Source organism: Protomyctophum bolini (genome assembly GCF_963924005.1).
Source record: "Protomyctophum bolini genome assembly, chromosome: 6".
Classification (NCBI taxonomy): domain Eukaryota; kingdom Metazoa; phylum Chordata; class Actinopteri; order Myctophiformes; family Myctophidae; genus Protomyctophum; species Protomyctophum bolini.
The window spans coordinates 42,087,371-42,112,469 of record NC_137867.1 but is presented as its reverse complement, the minus strand read 5'-3'; the positions used below and the strand labels follow the sequence as shown (position 1 = coordinate 42,112,469).

The 25,099-nt window shown below is 40.5% G+C and overlaps 1 protein-coding gene across 1 annotated transcript; it reads right to left on the bottom strand.

Moving 5' to 3' along the window:
• Positions 1 to 4,883: 4,883 nt before the first annotated feature.
• Positions 4,884 to 23,424, bottom strand: dpp7 (dipeptidyl-peptidase 7). Its single transcript, XM_080765615.1, has 13 exons — positions 23,242 to 23,424; positions 22,554 to 22,692; positions 21,713 to 21,852; positions 20,545 to 20,708; positions 19,458 to 19,593; positions 15,882 to 15,963; positions 14,322 to 14,491; positions 12,183 to 12,243; positions 10,935 to 11,053; positions 9,773 to 9,929; positions 6,508 to 6,572; positions 5,854 to 5,924; positions 4,884 to 5,090 (listed from the first exon to the last, which is right to left on the bottom strand). The coding sequence occupies exons 1-13, from the start codon at positions 23,335 to 23,337 to the stop codon at positions 4,967 to 4,969; spliced, it is 1,524 nt and encodes a 507-aa protein (XP_080621741.1). The 5' UTR covers positions 23,338 to 23,424; the 3' UTR covers positions 4,884 to 4,966.
• Positions 23,425 to 25,099: the final 1,675 nt, after the last annotated feature.

The following is a 25,099-nucleotide window of genomic DNA, read 5'->3' as shown; positions in this document are numbered from 1 at the left end:
TATGCCGTACGATATGGGCTATAGCCCATGGTCCAAAATGATGAGAAACGAGGCTAACTTTTTTTTTCAAAATTTCAAAAAACATGGGCTATAACCTTTCGTTTTTGTCATTTCGTCATTTTTTTCAAATCTTCAAAAATGATGAAAAACGGCGCGCTATAGTATGACGTACGATATGGGCTATAGCCCATGGTCCAAAATGATGAGAAACGAGGCTAACTTTTTTTTTCAAAATTTCAAAAAACATGGGCTATAACCTTTCGTTTTTGTCATTTCGTCATTTTTTTCAAATCTTCAAAAATGATGAAAAACGGCGCGCTATAGTATGCCGTACGATATGGGCTATAGCCCATGGTCCAAAGTGATGAGAAACGAGGCTAACTTTTTTTTTCAAAATTTCAAAAAACATGGGCTATAACCTTTCGTTTTTGTCATTTCGTCATTTTTTTCAAATCTTCAAAAATGACGAAAAACGGCGCGCTATAGTATGCCGTACGATATGGGCTATAGCCCATGGTCCAAAATGATGAGAAACGAGGCTAACTTTTTTTTTCAAAATTTAAAAAAACATGGGCTATAACCCATTGTTTTTGTCATTTCGTAATTTTTTTCAAATCTTTAAAAATTATGAAAAACGGCGCGCCATAGTATGCCGTACGATATGGGCTATAGCCCATGGTCCAAAATGATGAGAAACGAGGCTAACTTTTTTTTTCAAAATTTCAAAAAACATGGGCTATAACCTTTCGTTTTTGTCATTTCGTCATTTTTTTCAAATCTTCTAAAATGATGAAAAACGGCGCGCTATAGTATGCCGTACGATATGGGCTATAGCCCATGGTCCAAAATGATGAGAAACGAGGCTAACTTTTTTTTTCAAAATTTCAAAAAACATGGGCTATAACCTTTCGTTTTTGTCATTTCGTAATTTTTTCAAATCTTTAAAAATGATGAAAAACGGCGCGCTATAGAATGCCGTACGATATGGGCTATAGCCCATGGTCCAAAATGATGAGAAACGAGGCTAACTTTTTTTTTTTAAATTTCAAAAAACATGGGCTATAACCTTTCGTTTTTGTCATTTTGTCATTTTTTTCAAATCTTCAAAAATGACGAAAAACGGCGCGCTATAGTATGCCGTACGATATGGGCTATAGCCCATGTTCCAAAATCATGAGAAACGAGGCTAACTTTTTTTTTCAAAATTTAAAAAAACATGGGCTATAACCCATTGTTTTTGTCATTTCGTAATTTTTTTCAAATCTTTAAAAATGACGAAAAACGGCGCGCTATAGTATGCCGTACGATATGGGCTATAGCCCATGGTCCAAAATGATGAGAAACGAGGCTAACTTTTTTTTTCAAAATTTCAAAAAACATGGGCTATAACCTTTCGTTTTTGTCATTTCGTCATTTTTTTCAAATCTTCAAAAATGACGAAAAACGGCGCGCTATAGTATGCCGTACGATATGGGCTATAGCCCATGGTCCAAAATGATGAGAAACGAGGCTAACTTTTTTTTTCAAAATTTAAAAAAACATGGGCTATAACCCATTGTTTTTGTCATTTCGTAAATTTTTTCAAATCTTTAAAAATTATGAAAAACGGCGCGCCATAGTATGCCGTACGATATGGGCTATAGCCCATGGTCCAAAATGATGAGAAACGAGGCTAACTTTTTTTTTCAAAATTTCAAAAAACATGGGCTATAACCTTTCGTTTTTGTCATTTCGTCATTTTTTTCAAATCTTCTAAAATGATGAAAAACGGCGCGCTATAGTATGCCGTACGATATGGGCTATAGCCCATGGTCCAAAATGATGAGAAACGAGGCTAACTTTTTTTTTCAAAATTTCAAAAAACATGGGCTATAACCTTTCGTTTTTGTCATTTCGTAATTTTTTCAAATCTTTAAAAATGATGAAAAACGGCGCGCTATAGAATGCCGTACGATATGGGCTATAGCCCATGGTCCAAAATGATGAGAAACGAGGCTAACTTTTTTTTTTTTAATTTCAAAAAACATGGGCTATAACCTTTCGTTTTTGTCATTTTGTCATTTTTTTCAAATCTTCAAAAATGACGAAAAACGGCGCGCTATAGTATGCCGTACGATATGGGCTATAGCCCATGGTCCAAAATCATGAGAAACGAGGCTAACTTTTTTTTTCAAAATTTAAAAAAACATGGGCTATAACCCATTGTTTTTGTCATTTCGTAATTTTTTTCAAATCTTTAAAAATGACGAAAAACGGCGCGCTATAGTATGCCGTACGATATGGGCTATAGCCCATGGTCCAAAATGATGAGAAACGAGGCTAACTTTTTTTTTCAAAATTTCAAAAAACATGGGCTATAACCTTTCGTTTTTGTCATTTCGTCATTTTTTTCAAATCTTCAAAAATGATGAAAAACGGCGGGCTATAGTATGCCGTACGATATGGGCTATAGCCCATGGTCCAAAATGATGAGAAACGAGGCTAACTTTTTTTTTCAAAATTTCAAAAAACATGGGCTATATATAACCTTTCGTTTTTGTCATTTCGTCATTTTTTTCAAATCTTCTAAAATGATGAAAAACGGCGCGCTATAGTATGCCGTACGATATGGGCTATAGCCCATGGTCCAAAATGATGAGAAACGAGGCTAACTTTTTTTTTCAAAATTTCAAAAAACATGGGCTATAACCTTTCGTTTTTGTCATTTCGTAATTTTTTCAAATCTTTAAAAATGATGAAAAACGGCGCGCTATAGAATGCCGTACGATATGGGCTATAGCCCATGGTCCAAAATGATGAGAAACGAGGCTAACTTTTTTTTTCAAAATTTCAAAAAACATGGGCTATAACCTTTCGTTTTTGTCATTTTGTCATTTTTTTCAAATCTTCAAAAATGATGAAAAACGGCGCGCTATAGTATGCCGTACGATATGGGCTATAGCCCATGGTCCAAAATGATGAGAAACGAGGCTAACTTTTTTTTTCAAAATTTCAAAAAACATGGGCTATAACCTTTCGTTTTTGTCATTTTTTTCAAATCTTCAAAAATGATGAAAAACGGCGCGCTATAGTATGCCGTACAATATGGGCTATAGCCCATGGTCCAAAATGATGAGAAACGAGGCTAACTTTTTTTTTCAAAATTTCAAAAAACATGGGCTATAACCCATCGTTTTTGTCATTTCGTAATTTTTTCAAATCTTTAAAAATGATGAAAAACGGCGCGCTATAGTATGCCGTACGATATGGGCTATAGCCCATGGTCCAAAATGATGAGAAACGAGGCTAACTTTTTTTTTCAAAATTTCAAAAAACATGGGCTATAACCTTTCGTTTTTGTCATTTCGTCATTTTTTTCAAATCTTCAAAAATGATGAAAAACGGCGCGCTATAGTATGCCGTACGATATGGGCTATAGCCAATGGTCCAAAATGATGAGAAACGAGGCTAACTTTTTTTTTCAAAATTTCAAAAAACATGGGCTATAACCCATCGTTTTTGTCATTTTTACATTTTTTTCAAATCCTCAAAAATGATGAAAAACGGCGCGCTATAGTATGCCGTACGATATGGGCTATAGCCCACGGTCCAAAATGATGAGAAACGAGGCTAACTTTTTTTTTCAAAATTTCAAAAAACATGGGCTATAACCCATCGTTTTTGTCATTTCGTCATTTTTTTCAAATCCTCAAAAATGATGAAAAACAGCGCGCTATAGTATGCCGTACGATATGGGCTATAGCCCATGGTCCAAAATGATGAGAAACGAGGATAACTTTTTTTTTTCAAAATTTCAAAAAACATGGGCTATAACCCATCGTTTGTCATTTCGTCATTTTTTTCAAATCTTCAAAAATGATGAAAAACGGCGCGCTATAGTATGCCGTACGATATGGGCTATAGCCCACGGTCCAAAATGATGAGAAACGAGGGTTATTTTTTTTTCTCATTTCTTATTTCTCATTTCTGATTATTTCTCGCGCTATCGAGGAAGCGCAACTTTTTCTCGCGTTTTCGAGGAAGCGCAAGTTTTTCTCGTGCTATCGAGGAAGCGCAAGTTTTTCTCGCGCTATCGAGGAAGCGCAAGTTTTTCTCGCGCTATCGAGGAAAACTTGTAAGGGACCCTAGGGTACTGCCGTAGAATTACAGAAAAGGTAACCAAGGGTCCTGAAAGGGGCTACCTGAGCTGCAGCCATGCAGTAGGGCTGCAACAAACGATTATTTTCATAATCGATTAATCTGCCGATTATTTAAACGATTAATACACTTATTTAGCCATCACCTTAGAAATATATTTTAGGTTATTTTAGACATGTTCTAACAAAAAATATAATTCATTCAAAAATGCATTTGATTAGCTGCTGATTCAAATGAATTAAAGCAACTCATGGTGTCTTTAGACTTATTCTGATTGCATACATTTGATTAAAGAATAGCTACACATGTGTCAGTCTAAAAGGAACAGTACTCTTCTGAACTCAAATAGGTCATTTAAAAATAAATATTCAACCCATATGTTTTGTTCTTGATACTATAATCATTGTCATATTTTGCTTGTGAAGAGAGATGGATAACCTATGATAAATTGCAAAAAACTAGTGATTAGTTGCCGATTCGATTAATCGATTACTAAATTAGTTGACAACTAATTGAATAATCGATTCGATTACGATTAATTGTTGCAGCCCTACCGTGCAGCACTCCGGAATCATTCGATTAGTTGATTTGCCCCCTCCCCCCAATCCAACCCATTGATGCAGAGTGCCAAGCAGGGAGGCATTGTGTCCCATCTTTAATCGGACCCGCCTGGTTCCCGACCCGGTGGAGACCTGTGGAGCACTTTTTCTTAGTTTACAATAAAACGCTGGATTTTGCTTTAATTTTATAAAAAAAAGGTGATTGAAAATTTTATTGAACAAGATAAGTAAAACAATAATCATATGCTTGTGTCAGTCACTCATGGAAATTAAGCCATATTAAAATGTGACTTCTGCAATCTCACTCTTTCCATCTTCACCCACTGGGCAATGACGTCTGATTCCGTCTTCCTGGCATTAATTACAGATACCGGGTCGGCGTCGTTAGATTCTCTGAAGGACAAAGACATGACCAGACAGAGACATTATCATCCAAAAATCTATTCTATGTAATGTAGCAGCATGGTTGAATGATCTATGACAGGTCTGCATGGTTGAATGATCTATGACAGGTCTGCATGGTTGAATGATCTATGACAGGGGTCCTCGACTAGAAATGCTGAAGGTCCACTAATATGTTTTGAAAAAGACTAAGGTCTGGTCCCATGAGGGTTTTGATTAATTAATTCATTTGATCAATTAATTAATTTAAGATGAATTTGTATTATTACTTGCACTGGGGGGAAACTCAGGGGGACACTGGGGAGGCACACTGGGGAGGCACTGGGCAGGCACTGGGGAGGCACTGGGGAGGCACTGGGGAGGCACTGGGGGACACTGGGGAGGCACTGGGGAGGCACTGGGGGACACTGGGGAGGCACTGGGCAGACACTGGAGAGGCACTGGGGGGACACTGGGGAGGCACTGGGCAGACACTGGGAGGCACTGGCAGACACTGGGGGGCACTGGGGGACAGTGGGGAGACACTGGGGAGACACTGGGGAGACACTGGGGGGACACTGGGGGGACACTGGGGGGACACTGGGGGGACACTGGGGGGTCACTGAGGAGGCACTGGGGAGGCACTGGGGAGGCACTGGGGAGGCACTCAGGGGGATACTGGGGGGACTTTTTGCCCAGGGTCCACATAGAGGTGGTCCGCGGTCCGCCAGTTGAGGACCCCTGATCTATGAGGAGGACATGAGGCCAACTTTACCTCAAATCTAGATGGTGGGCTCCTTCTGGTATGGTGATCGCAATCAACGATGAGCTCAACGACTTCCGCACCTAATGGAAAACCAACAAGCCCAGAGCCAATTAACTCATTAGTGTTTTTTTTGTTTTTTTTTTATATTTTTTTTATCCCACGATTTTGTAACCCATTTTTCACCCCTGTGTCAATTATCTACTGTGATCCTGGGCTCTATACACCCTCCGCCAATCTGGGGAGAGCAACGGACTTAACTCATGCTCCCTTCTTGCTTGAGTGTCCAAGTTGCTCCTTTACACCTGACAGGGGGGAGTTTCCCTGGTTGGACGTAGCGCGTTGAAGGAACACGTTATTCATTAGTGTTTTGTTGACTAAAACTATGATGAAAAGTGTTCGTCGACCACCAGGGAAACTAAATAAACACTAAATGAAAACTAAGCTATGATGACTAAATATATAGACAATTTTGTCAACAACTAAAAACTAGACTAAAATGTTACGGAGGGACTAGTGGAGAAGAGATTGACAAGTCATTTTATGCTGGGTTGCATGCTTGATTGACAAGTTGGAAAAAGTCGTCCAAGGCATCATGGGCATGGAAAGAGTTTTAATTTAATTTAAAGTTTGCTGAAAAAACAAGGTTGCTTGTGTGAATGTTACCCCTCCGTTTGCCCATGGGTCCAGATCTCCATTGGAGAAAATGATGTTGCTGGCTGTGGAGAGGTCTGAAAAGGAACGAAAACAGGCTTCATTAGAAGTAGTTTCAGCGACGACGACCAAATAGTTCTATTTTCTGTGAACGAATGCCATCGTACGAGGGAATATAAAATGAAGCATAACATTGCGTCGATTGCAAGGACAATGGACATTGTTATTATACCGACTACTTTAGAAGACACCACTGGCAAGAAGCAACTTAACTGTGAGGATCAATGACGTGAAGCTACTTTTCCAAACAGATAGAGTCAAATTTAAAAAAGGGACAAAATTTAAAAATAAACATACAAGTTACTTTTATTATTTATTCTAGGACCAAGTTTTTCAAAGATATTTGATTGAATTGAAATGTGTTTGAAATATCTTTTTTATTTTTGTATGACAAATTTTAGAGGCCAGACTAATATCATTTACATTTTTGGGAAGTTTTGTCTGGTTTCCAGGCTACTTGATGATTTCGTCGACTAAAACTAAGACAAAAAATGTCCGTCGACTACCTTTTTCTACTGACAAAAACTACATGGACACTAAATGAAAACTAAGCTATGATGACTAAAACTAAGACTAAATATACTGACCATTTCATCAACCAATAAAAACTAGACTAAAATGTTAGTTAGGGATTAGTGGACAAGAGATCCAGTATAAGCCATTTTACATGTGTTTTCAGCAAGTGTAAAAACATTCATTACAGCCAACGGCATCAAGGCCCACCAAAATACATTTTAGTCGACTAAATCAACTGTAGATTCAGTCGACTGAAGTCTTATGATATTTAGTCGACTGAAACTACCAATGTAGACTGGAGCCAGTTTTACCTGGGTTTCACCAGTATGTCAAATGTGGTACAAGGAACAAAAATGTGCTAGACAAATATTATGGCAACATCAAACATGCGTACAGAGCCAAGGTTCTCCCTCCTCTTGCCAACTCGGATCACTCGACTGTCCAACTCATGCCCACTTACAAATCTGTCTTAAAGTCCAGTAAGCCTGTCCAAAAAACTGTGATACAGTGGTCAGAGGACAGTGTGGAGGCTCTTAAGGGCTGCTTCCTATGCACAGACTGGAGCATTTTTCATGATCTTGAATTGAACGAGGCTACAGAGACCGTAACGGATTATATTAACTTCTGTGTGGACAATGTCGTCCTAAAAAAGTCCATTCGCCACTTCCCTAACAACAAGCCCTACATCACCAAGGAGGTAAAAGCCTGTATTAACAGCAAGAAAGTGGCTTTTTAAAATGGGGACAGGGGGGGCATGGCTGTGGCCCAAAGGGAGCTAAATCGGATGTTGTCCCTGGCCAAAAGAAACCACCGAGCTGCACTAGAGGAGAGTGTCGGCACCATGAACACTAAGGGTCTATGGGATCATATGAAAAAAACAATGAACATGAACACAAACCGAAATCCCATTGCTACACTGGATGAACTAGAAAAAGCCAATGAATTGAATGACTTTTTCCTCCGTCAGGACACTGACTCCTCAGAGCAGGCCGTCTGTGGACTTTAATATTGATTCTATCATGTGTAACGCTTCTGATCGACTTCTCATTGATCCTAAACAGGTCCAGAGTGTCTTTAGCAGGGTATCAACGGGGCCTGATGGTTTGCCTGCCTTGTTGTTAAAGAAGTACTTTGAAGAGATTACGGCTGCCTGGTGCCCTATTTTCCAACAGTCTGTAGACAAACACATGGTTCCTGATATCTGGAAAAAGTCACTAATAATTCCTGTTCCCAAAGTATCTTGTCCCTCTGTGAACAAAGATTATAGACCTATTGCTTTAACTTGTGGTGTTATGAAATGTTTTGAGAGAATTATCGTGAACTCACTTAAGTCTCAGGTGGCCTCCTTTACAATTCGCTTACAGGGCTTGGCGCAGCACTGAGGATGCTGTAGTCAGTATAACCCATTTAATTAGCAAGCACTTTTTGCGGACTTCAGTTCTGCTTTTTATACTGTAAGCCCTCTGTTACTTGTCCAAAAGCTAAATAACATTAATGTAAATCCAGTCATCATTAGATGGTTCCACTCCATGTTAAACAGATCTCAACAGGTAAAGGTGAACTCAGTACTCTCAAGCTCTAAATTGTGTAGCAAAGGTGTGCCACAAGGGGGGGTGAGTTCACTATTTATTTTCACTGCCTACACAAATGACTGCAGAAGCAGTCAGCCAAACAACTTCATCTTGAAATTTTCTGATGACACTGTAATAGTCAGCCTGTTGAGGGGTGTTGAACACCCGGTGGGTTATATCAGTGAGATCAATAACTTTAAAGACTGGTGTGATAATAGCCACCTTATGTTAAACACCACAAAAACCAAAGAGATGATCTTCGATCAAAAAGGTGTCCACATCCATGACCCAGTGGTCATGGGGGGCACGCAAATTGAGCAGGTTGTATCATACAAGTACCTGGTGATCCAAATGGACAACCAGCTCAAATGGAATGTCCATGTGGACTATCTGTGTGCCAATTTGGCACAACGCTGCACTTTCTCCGCAGGCTCAGGCTCTTTGGTGTGAGCAAGGGAGTCATGTCAACCTTCTATGATGCAGTGCTAGGTAGCATTATAACATATGGCATGTCAGCTTGGTTTGGGACACTCTCTGTCCAGCTCAAATCTAGAATAGCTAAAATGGAAAAAAACAGCCATGAAGGTAATTGGTAGGAAAGATTCTCGATCTCTTCAGACAATCTTTGAGAAAACGGTGCTCAGTCTGTCAAATAGAGTGTTGTCTGATCACATATATTATCTTCAGAGTATGAGCTGTTACCCTCTGGTAGATGCTACAGAGCGTGTCGTTGCAAGAGCAACCGCTTCAAACTTTATTGTCATCCCACTTCAATTGTTCTACTAAACAACCGCCACATAGTTCTTAGTGGGGAAGGGACTTCTTGACCTTCATCAGTTATTTATTGCACTTTACTGTGATTGTGATACTAGTATAAACTGTGAATACTCTAGCACTTTTTTATATTATATACCTTCTCTTATTGCAATTTGCACTTCTCTTGTGACTTGTACTTTGCTGCTACTGTGTATTGTCTTTTGTGTATTGTCTGTCTGTTGAAAAAGCGTTGATGTACTAATGCACTTTTGCCAAAGACAAATTTCCCCTCGTGGGACAATAAAGTATATCTCATCTCATCATATCTCATCAGTACTGCGTTTTGAGCCAGGGCCCGGCGTGGGATCACTCACCGTTTCCCCAGTACTGCGTTTTGAGCCAGCCGGGCCGTGGGATCACGCCCCAGCGCTTGGAGCAGTACGCCTCGCGGTCCCTCTCCGTGAAGGGCATGGGAGGAAACATGTCCGTCACGTTGTTGCTGTCGTAGCAGAGTTCAATCTCTGTACACGCCTGCAACCACAGAAAGGAGGTTAGAATTAGATGCACCGTGGTGGGTGGTGTTTCTACAGGGCTCTTAGAATAGAACTCCAAGGTTTCTTTTACGTGACTTTGATTTTGGGGTCATCAGTGTATTTCATGATTTGGGGTCAGCCTTTAATAGGCTGGTAGCTGCGGTCACGGTTTGTGTAATTGATGCTGGTGAGCTTGAGAAATTAATATTTTGACATACTATGGTGGTTTTTGCCATTAAGGGTCCACTTGGTTTCATTCGTACACTCTCAGACTTAAGCCCAAACCGATTCTCCATGCAATTAGACACATGCAACTGCAAGTAACCACAGTGTCGGTACGCCGTATATGCCATATTGGTATCGGAACGGTACAGATTATATATAATATATTATATATATATAATATATAATAATACAGATTAATGGGTTTTAACCAAAAAAAGAAATTTGTAAAAAATCATCAATGAGTTCAATATAAATCAAAGGTTTCTAGTACCTCTAGTCTAGAGCAAAAGCAAAATCATGATGTAGAATCTTAAGTAAAAATAAACTTACATTTTTCTAAATTTAATTTGTGTACACATCTCATTCGATAGTCATTCACTGATCTCAAATAATAACAAACCTGGACCCCAAAACACTGTTATGTAATGGTTGAAATTATTTTAGGTGACCGACACTGATCAGCCAGTTATGCAATCTTATTACTACATTTTAAGCAAGAATCAAATTAATTTTAGTTACTCTCGTGTTTTTGCTACAAGAGAGAGACTTTAAGAAAGGTTTAAGTCAAGCACTTTGATGTCTGTCTAAAGCCACATTAGTTAGTTATTAATTAGGCTCCAGGTGCTACATTTTGTACTAATGTAATGTTCAGCAACTACAGACTGAAGACAAATAAACATTTTCATCAATTCTTGTGGAGGAAAATCGAGATTCACATTGATGCAAGAACCGTGCACTGCGTGCAGCGCCAACCGACACTAACGTTACATTAGCTTACCTGGTAGTCCCAAGCCAAGCTGTTGAAGCCCAGCCCACAGCCAGTGGGATCGGCGCACTCCACATACAAGGAATACAGGTCAAAGCACTGCAGGTCGCCTGTAGAGTTGTACACTATCCCTAGAGGGAAGCCATTGGAAAGGGTTTACAGGAAGATTCGCCGTTGTTGGGGACGCGTTTGTACGACACCATTGTACAACGGAGCATACATTATGTTGACGTCATGGTGGTGTGGAAAGGGCCGGCCGGGTGCAGTTTATATAATTGAAACAAATCAAACAATTTTGTTCCCATATAAAAATTGATGGATTTAAAAAATACACTTGCTTGCCTGCAATGGTCTTAACATCTCAAATAGAGGGAATAAAGTGAGTGTCAAATCGAGTGGCAAAGTGAGATTAACAATGTTTAACCCATTTTGGGCGGGAACCCCTTTTGGTGTTAGCATTATGTTATGCTTTAGCCATTGAAAAATAGCAGATCTACAAGCTCATAGTGCGCCACTGAGTGGCGCGCTACGAGCTTGTAGGTCTGCTATTTTTGAAAAATCGAAGAACGACTGACAATAGAAACATAGCTTTTTCAGAAAACTGTCAGGATGTAGAAGACATTTTTAGAATCTGATCTCAGGTCAGAACTTAACTTCTGGGTATGATGACAACCATTTGACCATTTAACCTGTCGTTTGTCGATTTGTGTTCAGGACATTTACTTTGTAACTCACTCTGGATACAAGCGTCTGCTGCCGTTTTTAACCCCAAGTGAAGCACATCTCACTTAAAAGAAACTTGCAATCACTTCATGAGTTTGAAGGAAGCAGACTAGTGCCCTCTAGAGTGCACCGATAGGAAAATCATCTGAAGAGATAATTAAATTTATGCATTTCAAATTCCATAGGCATATTGGAGGTGAGAAAAATAAAACTGGGCATGATTATATTATCTACACAATAGTCGATTCGGTAGAGGGCAGGTAACCAAATCACGTTTTGAAGTTACATGGTATCCTCTCATTAATAACTTAAAGCCTTATCTTGATCGTATTGCTAAGGGTTCTATGCAAGCGCCACCCACCTGTAGCCCCCCTTATTGTCACTAATCTAAATATCTTCAAAAACAGTCCATAGCTCTCAGCACGCCGCAATACCTTGTGAGCCTTTATTTTCACCGAATGTTAGCCACAGAATTGGGGCGCTGGTGATTCAAGAGGTTAAACTTTAATTACAGTATACATGCATTAATCATTTTACCTGCAGTGTTTCTGAGGTTCTCCAGCAGATCAGGTCCACTTAGCATCGTGTCACATGCCACCTGGAAACACACACGTCAATCCAATACAATATACTCAGTGGTGGGAAAAGCACTCAATTGTTTTACTTAACCCATTCTGACCTGAGATCAGATTCATACGAGGTTTCCACTGGACACACACTGGTCTGATTAACCCCATTCTGACCTGAGATCAGATTCTAAAAATGTCAGTCGTTCTTCGATTTTTCAAAAATAGCAGACCTACAAGCTCGTAGCGCGCCACTCGGTGGCGCGCTACGAGCTTGTAGATCTGCTATTTTTAAATAGCTAAAGCATAACATAATGCTAACACCAAAATGGGTTAAGTGAAATTACCAATTGTTACAAGTAAAAGTACGGAATTGAAAATGTACTTGAGTAAAAGTACAAAAGTATTGGCATCAAAATGTACTTTAAGTACTAAAAGTAAAAGTACTCATATTGCAAAATGTCCCATTTCTCAAGTTCAAAATGTGTACAAAATCTATTGAAAATACTATCGAGAAAGCGCAAGTTTTTCCTCGCACTATCGAGACAGTGCGAGAAAAACTCGCGCTCTCGATAGCGCGAGTTTCGCTATCGAGAAAGCGCAAGTTTTTCTCTGAAATGTATAGGGTTGAAGTGGTTAATGTATGTTTTCTAATCAAAATTTAAATCGACAAAGTAACTAAAGTTTTCAAATAATTGTAGTGGAGTAAAAGTTAAAATGTTGGCTCTGAGATGTAGTGGAGTAGAAGTACTGGAAATTGGAAGTAAAAGTTTTTTCAAAATAGTAAAACGAAAGAAAGAAAGAAAGAAAGAAAGAAAGAAAGAAAGAAAGAAAGAAAGAAAGAAAGAAAGAAAGAAAGAAAGAGCACAAAAAGGGACAAGGGGTTTTATTTAGCATGGACGAAAGGGACAAGGGGTTTCTAAAGTGCTGATGAAGGAACAAGCTATGGCATCTTCAGTGTTTTTATGTCAAGGACCCACAAATTCATTTATATTTGGCAGGGGACCGCCATCTGAAAATACTTTGTGCCAAGGTCTCAACCTCATAAGATGCGTTATTAAAATGTTTCAGAAATATTCTGTTCTAGGTTAAGACTTTTTTGAAAATAGCCTTGTAGGTTGGCTATTTTCAAGGGTTTAAGTGGTTAAAGTGATTTTGAAACAACTGAATATGAACACATTTAGCTGGGGGGGGGGGGGGGGCTTGTGGGGTCTCAAGGCAAGCACCACTGTCTTAGATTAGAACAGAAAAACAAACACGAACAATACGGTTATAGTTTATCATTATAGTGCTTGGTTGTAAACTGCCCTTAATAGACTTATATAAACTTGTTTAACACTTATGCTAAAGACATGTCCACGTGTCCTCTCAAATAAAGCCGTGGGGTGCTAAGGATGTGTGGACACGCCTTAGTTCATTTTTTATGATATAAAATGCGCTAAACGGCTAAAATCAAAAAATTTTACAGAGGCTGTCCTGCATCTGGCCTGGAGATGTTTTGCTGTTCACTTCCTGGTTTACTCCAAGGACTATCTAAAGAGGACGAGAAGCGAAGACCATACGGACGCCATGTTGCTCCCTGGAAGGAAAGAAATATGCGCAGTTGAGACCAGGAAGTTGTACATGCACAAATTTGGGCATGTACAACTTCCTGGTCTCAACTGCGCATGTTTATTTCCTTCCATGGAGCACCATGGAGCAACATGGCGTCGCCCGTACGGTCTTCGCGTCTCGTCCTCTTTAGACAGTCCTTGGTGTAGTTTGGCTCCCATCAAAGCATCCATGAAAGTGTCATGGCGCAGCCAGTCACGTGACCATGTCCTTTCCTTTTCAAAGCTTCCTTGATTTACTCCCAACAATCTTCCCAATTTACTCTGAATCTACAGCTCTGTCCATGGTTCGGACAAATCGGCGATGTTCTGTCCACATTTCTGACTTCACCATGCATCTCTTTTAGAATATTATCAGACTTATTATTAGCGCGAGGTAGTAATGGAAGATTTCACCTTCCTGTCTTGGGGGGGGGGGGGGGTGTAAAATATTGTCTTGTAATTTATTTCTTATTCTTATTATATACTCTTCCCTGAACCAGTTTATTCATCTCCTGTACCTTGACAGGGTTTGCTGGCATGGAGTTCCCAAAGAAATGTGTACTGTATGGGTAGTCCAGCATGGCCATCAGGGTGAACGCATTCCTCAGCAGACCCTTCAGTTGGTGGATGTCCTTAAGAGAGGCGGGAGGCTTGCACAGGGAGAACTCCGATTGGACGCGGCTGTAATCTGTGGACGAGTCAGATACCACGAAAGTAGAGGTGGATCAATCGGAGCGCCTCTACTTTGAAACTGAAAGTGTTCTTTTTCTGTTCCAGGCTCGCTGGTTTCTTTTTTTTCTTATATTCTTTATTTAACCCATTTAGGCCAGACGTCGAAAAAAAAAGAAAAAAAGGTTTCTAAATCATGACAATTTTCTGAAAGATTTGAGGCACATTTGAACGATTTTTCAAAAATAGCAGACCTACAAGTTCATAGCTTGTAGATCTGCTATTTTACAATAGCTACATTATTACATAATGTATGTAACCACCAAAAAGGGTTCCCACTCAAAATGGGTTAAGGACATCAATACTCATATCATCATATCAAATTTCAAATAACATTTCTTGCATCCACAGGTTTTTCTATATTTTTTTAAACAAAGACAAGAAATCAAATAAAATAAAGCATATGGGAGAGATAGAAGATGTGTACATAAATGCTAAAGTACAATACAGTATAATACTCATAAGAGGACAGAGAGAGTACTACTGCTGGTTACTGTGCCACAGTTTGGAGATGCTGTGAATGGCCAGGTAATGGTCATTATTAGATTGCTCTGTGCAGCACTTTGGAACATAGTTTTGAAAGTGCTATATAAAAACATTCATTCATTCAATCATCATAGAACTGTCGCGAGACAAGACAGACATGCCAGGCTTTTAGTAAGTTAGTTGGTACACTACACACCGCATGCATTGGATTATTGAAGGCACAGAAGCCTGGTGGACAAATCTGATATCGCAAGACTTCCGTATTTATAATTAATTCTATGCATTCCGCTTCTACAGTCTGGCTCCAACGTTCTCGGAAGTAGAGCTACTTTCGGATGCTTCATGTGCCTGTGAGCAACTTTCATTGAAATGAATAGGTGGGGCGGGGATATTACTATGACTCTATGGTTCAATTCCCAGCTCCTTCTGGCTTCCACCCCTAATGAGGGTCATGCCTTGCTTGCATAGCCTCGCGTCGCAATACTAATATTACTGCATGGATATTAGTGGCCTCTAAGTGTTAGATTAGTATTTTTCTCACAATGTCCACCCCCATATTTGAATACTGGGCCCTGGTTGGTTATAGCCTGGTTCCAGATGAATCTGGTTGGCTCGTCGCCACTTCGGCCGTGAATTCCTCCCACAATTGACAGGGGCCAGACTTAATCTGCCTGGGGCAATATGCATTGCAAAGGCTACGCGAGGCCATTTCTTGCATGGGTGCCTCCACCACCGGTGTGTGGAGATTGTGTGCGTAAATGTAACTGTAACGGTTACGATGTGCGTTACAGTGTAATGCAAATTGCAAAGCCCTTTGGATTAAGGTACTATTGTAGGGATTCTTAGCCGATTGAAGCATTTACCTTGGTGTACGGCCAGGTCCTGTAGACGCTGGAATGCTCCTCTCACAGCGTCCTTACATTCTGGGGCGTAGTTCTCAAAATCCTTTGGAGGAGGAAATCCAGCAGGCAAAGATTATTATTATTATGATCATATAATACAGCATTTTCAAAGTAATTCATCTTCTATTTAGAACTTGTAGAACACACGCATGCACACAAACACATACAGACTAAATATACACTGTGCTCTGTATGTATTTGTATAGATGAGCAAGCCAATTTCACTACTAAATGTGCCCATTTGCAAAATACTACTTCCTATCCTGACACCATAAAACACAGATGTCTCCGTTGTAGCTCCTTGCTGTATCTTGTATGTCTTAACTCCAACGCCCCTTATTCTGGGGAGAACATTCGCCAAAAATAGCCAACCTTAAAAGCTTGTAGATTGGCTATTTTTGCCGAAGAGATTTGGTACAAAGTATTAGTGTGGTACGAGGCGTCAAAAACAGCTCCCGTAGGAGTCCAAACTATGAAAAAATGATGGGGTTCAAATTTCCCCGACACCCACCCCGTTTCTATTTGGGACCTCCCAGAACAGTATGCCAGCCAGTTAATGTCCGATTTTCATAATATTAGAATTGTTTTGTATGTTTTAAAACATTCAGAGTTGATTTCTTAAACTTTTTAAAGTGGTCAGAAGAATCTTTTTTGACTTTTGGTAGGGGTGTTTCCTCACCTGGGACCTCCCGGACTGAACCCTGGGAATATTCCAGTTCTCATATAACATTCCTTGCTCTGCTCCTGTTCCAGAATAACGTAAAATTAGATCATAAATGAAGCATAAAAGTATTTGTAGCTGGGCTGATATAAAATAAAATAAAAGTAGTAGCCAATACAGGGGTCTTCCACAGGGGGCACATGACCCCTAGGGGGTCCTCAGTTACTATACAGGGGCCCACCAAATAATTTGTGGGATAGGAACTTTTTTTCCTTTTTTTACATTAAACCACTTGAACCACAGCATCCCTTTTCCAAGGAGAACTTTAGCCAACAATAGCTGATCTACAAGGTTGTAGTTTGAGCTTGTAGATCAGCTATTTTCAAAGTAAGGTGCCTCAGACCCAAGTGTAGCAAATATTGCTGCTAAATAAAGATCAGCCAGGCTGCTGCCGTCTTTATCTTTTCTCTTTGTCTTTCTGTTGGGAGGGCTACTTGTCATCCTTAGAGGAACTTATCAAGTATTTCTTTGCTTGTGATCTCCTTAAATATGCTCGACTGATGCCAGTCTATCTTTCCCAAATGAACGCTCTTGAACAGGATGACCCAGAAACATGGAACGCACTGAAGTCAGGTGAATTTGTGGTGGCAAAGTCAGAGATACCGTTCACTCATCTCTTCACAGATCAAGCCCTTGAGCAGGGAATCAAGAAGCTAAAGGGACATGGTGGGATGGTTGGACTCACTAGAGATGAAGCAGCTCTGGACCGACTAGTCACTACCACACCTCATCTTTCTGGTCTAGTGAATCAGTACCTCAACAGCTTCCCAAAAGCTTCCAGGTCTTCAAGGAAAGAACATTATCAGCTCTCAGGAGAGGTCAAGAGAAAATGCTCTCAAGCAGTGGCGGAAACTCCGTGGGTTCAGAGGCGCGATTGAACCCCCTGGCATTTTGGCAAAGGCGCGACTGAACCCACTGCATTTTGGCAAAATATATCTATATGCACTGCAGTAAATTATGCACCCACTGACTGTCCACTGAAATGTCCCCTTCCCAGTGGTCATGTTGTCGCACGTAGTCACATACCGGTTACAAGATAGGTGTTGGGCCGCCGCGCATGCCGCATTCAAATGCTAATAAGGTGGCTTTTGTTTTTTTCCACCGCTGGGGGGGGGGGGGGGGGGGGGCGTGGCTGCTTGAACCCCCTGCCGTTATAAGAACTTTCCGCCTCTGCTCTCAAGCAATGTAAATTGATTGAGTTGCACTGTGGAGGCAATCTGTTCAAAGAGAACACACCATTGAAGAGTCTGGTTTCATCAGTGCTTGTGTCAGATGGGGCAAAAAATGACATTCCTCCTGGGCCAACACAATTTTCCTGGGTCTACACAATTTTTCTGGTGCTGACTGGGGAGGAAAATTAGTTGGAATCTCCAAGAAGACATGGGTCAATGCCTACTTGAGGCTTGATGATGATGATCCTGCCATTAACTGCTTCAAGGACCTTGGAATGGGTTCCATTCCTCCTGAGCTTGTTAACGGCAAGCTTCCATCACCATTGGAGTCATTGGAGCATTTTGCATGCCGTGTTTACAGTCCAAAAGGTCCAACAACCTTGCCATTACTCAGATGGGAACTATTTCGGTCAAAGAGGGTGAGGGTGAGATGCTACCTCCAACTCGTGCTGCACTGCTACCACAACTCTGTGCCAACTACGTCACAATGCGGGATAAGTCATTCATACCTGACAAATTGCCCTGAGCTTCCACCAATCGAACAAAATGGATGGAATTCAGATAGTGGAGGGTATGTTCCAGTCAGGTGTCTTGCCCTCCCTGCTCCAAAGGCAGTACTTGAGCTCATCAAATGTGGTTGCAAAGCAGGTTGCAAGGGACAGTGCAGCTGCTCAAACAATAACCTGCCTTGCACTCCTCTCTGCAAATGCTATGGTGGAGACTGTGTCAACACTATTAGGGAGGACATTCAAGACGATGATGACGAAGATGAATAGATCCTGCAAATAATGTATTGTAATTGACCATGGGCTCTTTAGGTTTGTGTGTGTTGTGTTGTTAGTGTGAGCATAGTGTGTGAAATTGACACGTTCTGCGTGCCCAAAGTGAGAAGTTGCAATACCTTTATTCCCTGCAGTAACATCTGTCAACAATGATGGTAGAATACTAATAAACTATCAAAGTACTTTACATAAACGCAAGATATTCCAATACTATTCGAAATACTTGCAAATCACATATATGGGTGCAAGAACAGGGGCAAAATTAGTCCCGGCCCCCTGTGGAAGACCCAACTAACTACCCTTTTTTGTAATCAGTGCCCAGCTATAAAAACTTTTAATGCTTAAATTATTATCTAATTTGACATTGTTCTGGAACAGGAGCAGAGCGAGGAATGTAATGAGTACTGAGATGAGTCCGGGGGGCCCCGGGTGAAGAAAGACCCCAACCAAAAGTCAGAAAAGATTATTCTGGCTACTTTCAAAGTGTAAGAAATCAACTCAGAATATTTAAAAACCTATAAAACAACCCTAATATTATGAAAATCTGACATTAATTGTCTGGCGTACTATTATGGGAGGTCCCAAAATATATGACCCCCCAAATAAGGGGTGTGTGTCGGGAAAATTTGAACCCCATCATTTTCTGACAGTTTGGTCCCTATGAAAGCCAACAAAGCAAAATAATCACTTTTAGCAAAAACATCCTACGGAAATACACCTCGTACCACACTATATGGTTGTGACTCAGGTCTGGTATTTACTAGGAATAGAGCTTTTCGGTGGTTGAGAAACAGCTAAATATACATTAAACCCTATTCTATAGGTCCCATGCCTCTTTTTGGTTACACTTGTTCCCACTCACAGACGTAACATCCCGGAAGAACTGTCCGGCGTCTCCCATCCCTGCCGTTGACAAGATGGGGGCGCTAGCAGCCAGAGCCCCGGTCACAATGTTTGGATATCTCAGTCTCATATAGACGGACAGCATTCCTCCATAACTGGAGTGGAGAGATGAGAAAGAGTCATTCAACGATTATCATTTGATCGCAAAAGGCATTTTCTTGAAGGGGTCAAGGAACGCTACACTATGGTGGAGTGCATCCGTTCTCTTCAAAACATTCAATACGTATACATTACATTGTGCATTGCCAAAACAATGGGAATTGAATCAGACGAGGCATAAGTAACACTTGTTATTTATTTTTTTTAAGTTCTATTTTGCATTCTCATAGCAGGACTACATTTAAAAAAAAATCACACCTGTATGAAGTGAGGGGCACAATATCATCATACATCATCTCATTCCGGCCAATCACAATTTGCGTGCTCACTTTTCTGCCCTCACTTTTTATCCTCATTACGTACTTTGCTCAGCCAATCAAATCATCGCTATGGGGGTGCTCAGCCAATAAAATCATCGCCATGATTCACACAAATAGACAAGGCTTCTCAAAAATGCCATGGGCGCCGTTGGAGTCGGACGCATTTTTTCAAAAAAGAAAATCAAAAGAATATATATTTTTTTACTTTATCCAGATTTCGAAAATTCCTCTAATCTGGTGTTCAGGTGATGATATGCACATTACATGCACAATATAATTACAAATTCCTTCTTTTATTTATAATGGACTTCGGTGGCAACGAGGGCCAAAACTGGTATCCACCTGTGGCACTGGATGAGTTAACCCATTTTGGGCGGGAACCCCTCTTGGTGTTAGCATTATGTTATGCTTTAGCTATTGAAAAATAGCAGACCTACAAGCTCATAGCGCGCTACGAGCTTGTAGGTCTGCTATTTTTTAAGAATCGAGAAAATATTTATTTCAGTAAACTGGAGGATTTAGAAGATTTATTTTTAATTTTGAGGTCAGGCCTAAATTACTCTTAACAGTGCACTCACACTGGACCTATAGTGTGGCATCAAATGTTAAGAACGTGAGAGTTCTTACCTGCCACCAAATACAATGACGGGACATTCTGTGGCACCCAGTTGCCATTTCAGCTCATTGATCATAACAGCGTAGTCAGCCAGTGCCTGTTCCACCGTCAGCAAGCCGACCTCTGGAATATTGAAGGACTCTTGTCCAAAAGGGAGTGATTTGCCATAGTATCTCTGTCAGGGGAAGGGGGAGGGTATCAACTTTGGTCAGGCATCAAGTACACATGCATGCACTATGTATAAAGTCAGGTTGAATGTAGCCTGGGCAGCATTCCTTTTCGGGTTTATGATCCGGTCGGGAGCGGATGATATCGCTACGTCATGTTGTAGTATTGTTTTGTAGTCATCAGTCATCCGGAACTTCCTTTCCCCTCAAACCGATTTTTCTCAATAAAAGCAGCAGGCTACGAGAGCTTTTATTGTTATTCTTCCGGTTTGAGGGAAAAGGAAGTTGCGGATGATTCTTCCTGCCCGATGACTACAAAACAATACTACAACATGCAATATATCATCTATAGAATCCGCTCCAGACCGGTTCACACAGACCAGGCTTTCCTCCGAGGTGGAAAGCCTGGTGAAGCCAGATTAGGTTGAATGTAGTGCTGCACAATTATTAAATAGAAAAAAGATTGAGATCTAGATTCAGACACCTACGTGATCTCATTTCTTTTGAGGAGGAATCGTGCAGCACTGTAGTTGGCTGTCCAATTCATTTTAGTTACGCTTATGTTTTTGCTACAAGAGAGAGACTTTAAGAGAGGTTTGAATGTAGTATTGCTCAGCAACTACAGACTAAAGATAAATAGACAATACATATTTTCATGGGGAAAAATAATAATACAATAGTGATCAAAATTTTTGTGGAGGAAAATCGAGATTCACATTTGAGCAAGAATCGTGCAGCACTACTTGAATGCTAAAGAATATTATGAGTAACAGCCACAAGACATGAGTTTCATGACTCAGACAATGTAGGAAACGTCCTACTCTGTGTGTTTGATCGTGATTTTAGCAGCTAAATAGATTTTTAGAATGCAGTTATCCAATTGTTTGATTGCAATACCTACCTAATCTACTCTGTGAGTGTTGCTTGGTCCATTCGTACGCTGTCCAGAGTTAAATTAGCATGGGAGATTTTACTGTGTAGCAGAGCAGACACATGTAGCAGCCTTACGTACGTGTTCGGAAAATATGACCAAGGCCCCCTGCTGTGCAGCCAGCTCCGTGATGAATCCAGAGTTGAGAGCAAAATCCCAGATATCTCCCTCGTTGCCCGTGTAAAAGAAAATGGGCCCATAGCTTTTCTGCCAATATTCGTCTAAACAGGAAAGATAACGCCATTGGTGAGGAGTGTTAATTATGAGAGGCAAACGTGTATGTTTTCTGCTCCCTAATCCCACCCCAGTATGTCCATACTGGGGTATAAATATATATATATATATATATCCCATGATTTTGCAACCCATTTTTTCACCCAGTGTCAATTATCTAATGTAATCCTGGGCGCTACACTTCCTCTGTCAACCTGGGGGGGCAGCGGACTGACCTCATGCGCCCTTCTATGCATGAAGAGTCAAAGCTGCTTCTTTTCACCTGACAGGGGAGAGTTTCCCCAGCCGGACGTAGCGCGTGGAAGGAACACGTTATTCCAACCAGTTCCTTTCCCCTCCATCAGGTGCCCCGGCTGGCCAGGGGGAGGTAGTTTAGAGACCAGGATTACGGCATGTTTTTGTGAGGGTATCTACCCTAGGGGACACGGTGAGAACATGCAAACTCCACACAGAAAAGACCCTATCGCCAACCCCGCCTCAGGTATGGGCACTGTTGACACGGAGGAGGGAACATGCCCCCAGCGCCCACAGCATGCCCAACAGGAATCGAACCCAGGACCTTCTAGCTGTGAGGTGATGGCACTACCGACTGTGCCCCCCCCCCCCATTAAAACCAGGAAAGCATGTCATTTTGGGAGCCCTCTCTTGAAGTTAGAGAACCACAAGTATACCAGAGACTTTTTTGTACCTGTAATTAAGTAACGCTGGTTGTACGTGCCGTTTCCCATGCTGTTAAAGTTGAAGTGGTCCAGGATCTGGGTGAAGTACTTCTCTGTGAACTTGGGTTCATGGTCCGTCTTCAATCTGTGCCTGTGGCCCCCATGAGACTGACAAAAAATGTAAAACAGTTAATGGTTCAGTTCAGAATTTATTCTTGGGTTTGATATGATATCACACTTCAAATAGATGACAATGACAACACTTTTGTATAATCTGCTAGCTGGTCAAAAACAAATACCATTCCTTTAGCAATGTTATAGCCTTGCATCAAGACTGCCATGGATTTATTTTATGAAGTCTGACTCAATAAAACAATGACTTGTGTTACAACATGCATGCTAACAAGCTTCCAGACCACTAGCCATGGTTCACATGATGCTCGTACTTCACGATTATGACAGTCATGTTTCAGGGCTACCAGACCACATTTCAGATGCTGATTTGGGATTGGAGTTTCCACACTTACTGACAGTTAGGGCTAACTGACAGTGCACTTTAGCTCTGGTCTATTGCCTTGAAGCAGTAGAAGCCGGCTATGGACCAGAGCTAAGTGCACTTATACTTTGATACCCAAAGGAGGTAAAGTAAACACTAAACAAAACGGTTTAAGTAAACAACAACACTACAACATTCTAAGAAACATTTCACTACTATACCTGTAAATAGCTGCTTGGCAGAGCCTGTAGCACATCTAACAAGAAAAGGAGAAGCAGCGGGTGGGTAAATGACACAAAGGGAAACAACTTAGCCATGTTGACTTGAATTAGTTCAACACGGAGTTACGGACAGAGAATGAGAGACAGAGATCAGATCAGCTGCTGAGGGGCTGCTATGCTTCAAATGTGCCACTGATATCACGTGATTAGTCATCCCTGGGTCCTTTTATTTTTGTAGTCTTCCGAAGACAGGTTAGGACCTAACCTATCTTCGCCAGATGGTGGCGGTATTGACTTTCATATTTCAGACATGTGGTTATATGGTTATATAGTTGGAGGGGGGGTACAGCATTTTGTAAACAAATAGCAGCATTTATTTCCAGTCATTTTATGACAAATAGCAGCATTCCCCCCCTCAAGACTATTTAAATAGTATACAGCTCTGTTTACGTGCAGTAGGTGTATCGGTCTAGGTTGTATACCATTGGCTAACCTTTTTTGTCCACTGGATAGTCATTAAATAATTATAGCAATGCAGGGTCTGATAATGATGTGTCCTCGTACCATTTTCCAAAGTATACATTTACTCATATAATTACAATGTAAATAAATAAATAAACCTACAATTTTATATATATATATATAATATATATATATATAATATATATATATAAACCTACAATTTTCTATTATTTTTATACATAATATATATATATATATATATTGTATAAATCTTTATTTTAATTGCGCGATTTTAATTGCTTATAATATGTATACTTCCTACCAATTTTATAATATGACACATCGTTGATGTATGCCTTTCCAAAATATGTTTTGTATTCGTTAGTTTTATAGCTGGGCTGTTATAGCTTGTAGATCTTTTATTCTTTACGCCAGCGGAGCCATGGGTTTCCCAAATGTTCCCATAATCCTTCGCCCTCCTAACACGTAACCGCGTAACGTAAAGTAAAGTCACCTCTAGTTGTTGTGGTTGCAGAGCAGAGAGGACGTGCTGCTAACATCACATAACACTGACACAATAGGCCTACAACAATGGCACCTCCTGTTGCAGTGTCGCCCTTGATCAAGGTTGGTTTTTAAACTTTATTCCAATACGGTGAATTTATTGTGTTGCGAAAAAATAATTGCAAACAGACTTTGCTGCAGCGAGATAGCTACCGAACTAATGCTAACCGTGTGTGTGTGTGTGTGTGTGTGTGTGTGGACGGTGGAGATCATGCAAAGTTTAAAATCCATTCAATGCATAACCATAACATTACAGCAGAAATGTGTTTTCTCTCACTTCATTTCTCTAGGATTATTTGAGATATTAATAGTAGCGTTTATTTTACCCGTTATTATTATTATTACTAAACTCATGTCTCGCTTTGATTCAGTAGTGATTTGTGTCGTTTTCTCTGCAACAGACAGCAAGGTGGTCAGCTCTTATTTTTGGCATCGTCTATGGAAAGAGACGATATGGTGAGATAACGTTCAACCTGGTACAGCATGTACTATTAGTCTAACACACACCACACACACACACACACACACAGTATGAGCTAAGTTGGTACAGTAGCTACATTCACTGTTTTCCAAAACATATCTATTCCTAAACTAGGATTTCAAACAAAACGTGACCAAGGAGTCACCAAGGAGTTTTATATTTGCCATGATGATTTTGATTAGTTCTGGAATAGTATGAGTGTAGTATGGGGTGTCATAAAAGCGACAAGACTGAACCACAGGAGGTTCTGCAATTAGCACTGTACGCCTGGGTCTCTGAATGGATATACAGTAGCCTATAGCCTACCTACAGCCCTACACCCTTAGTCTGTCAACACACAATATGGGAACC

What these genes read in the sequence shown, in the direction of transcription:
- dpp7 (XM_080765615.1), bottom strand. Translation starts at nt 23,337, where the DNA reads ATGGCTAAGTTGTTTCCCTTTGTGTCATTTACCCACCCGCTGCTTCTC. An exon ending in TGCCAAGCAGCTATTTACAG is followed by an intron (nt 22,693 to 23,241) that starts GTATAGTAGTGA and finishes ATTTTTTGTCAG; the next exon opens with TCTCATGGGGGCCACAGGCA. An exon ending in GAACCTCAGAAACACTGCAG is followed by an intron (nt 11,054 to 12,182) that starts GTAAAATGATTA and finishes GCTTCCCTCTAG; the next exon opens with GGATAGTGTACAACTCTACA.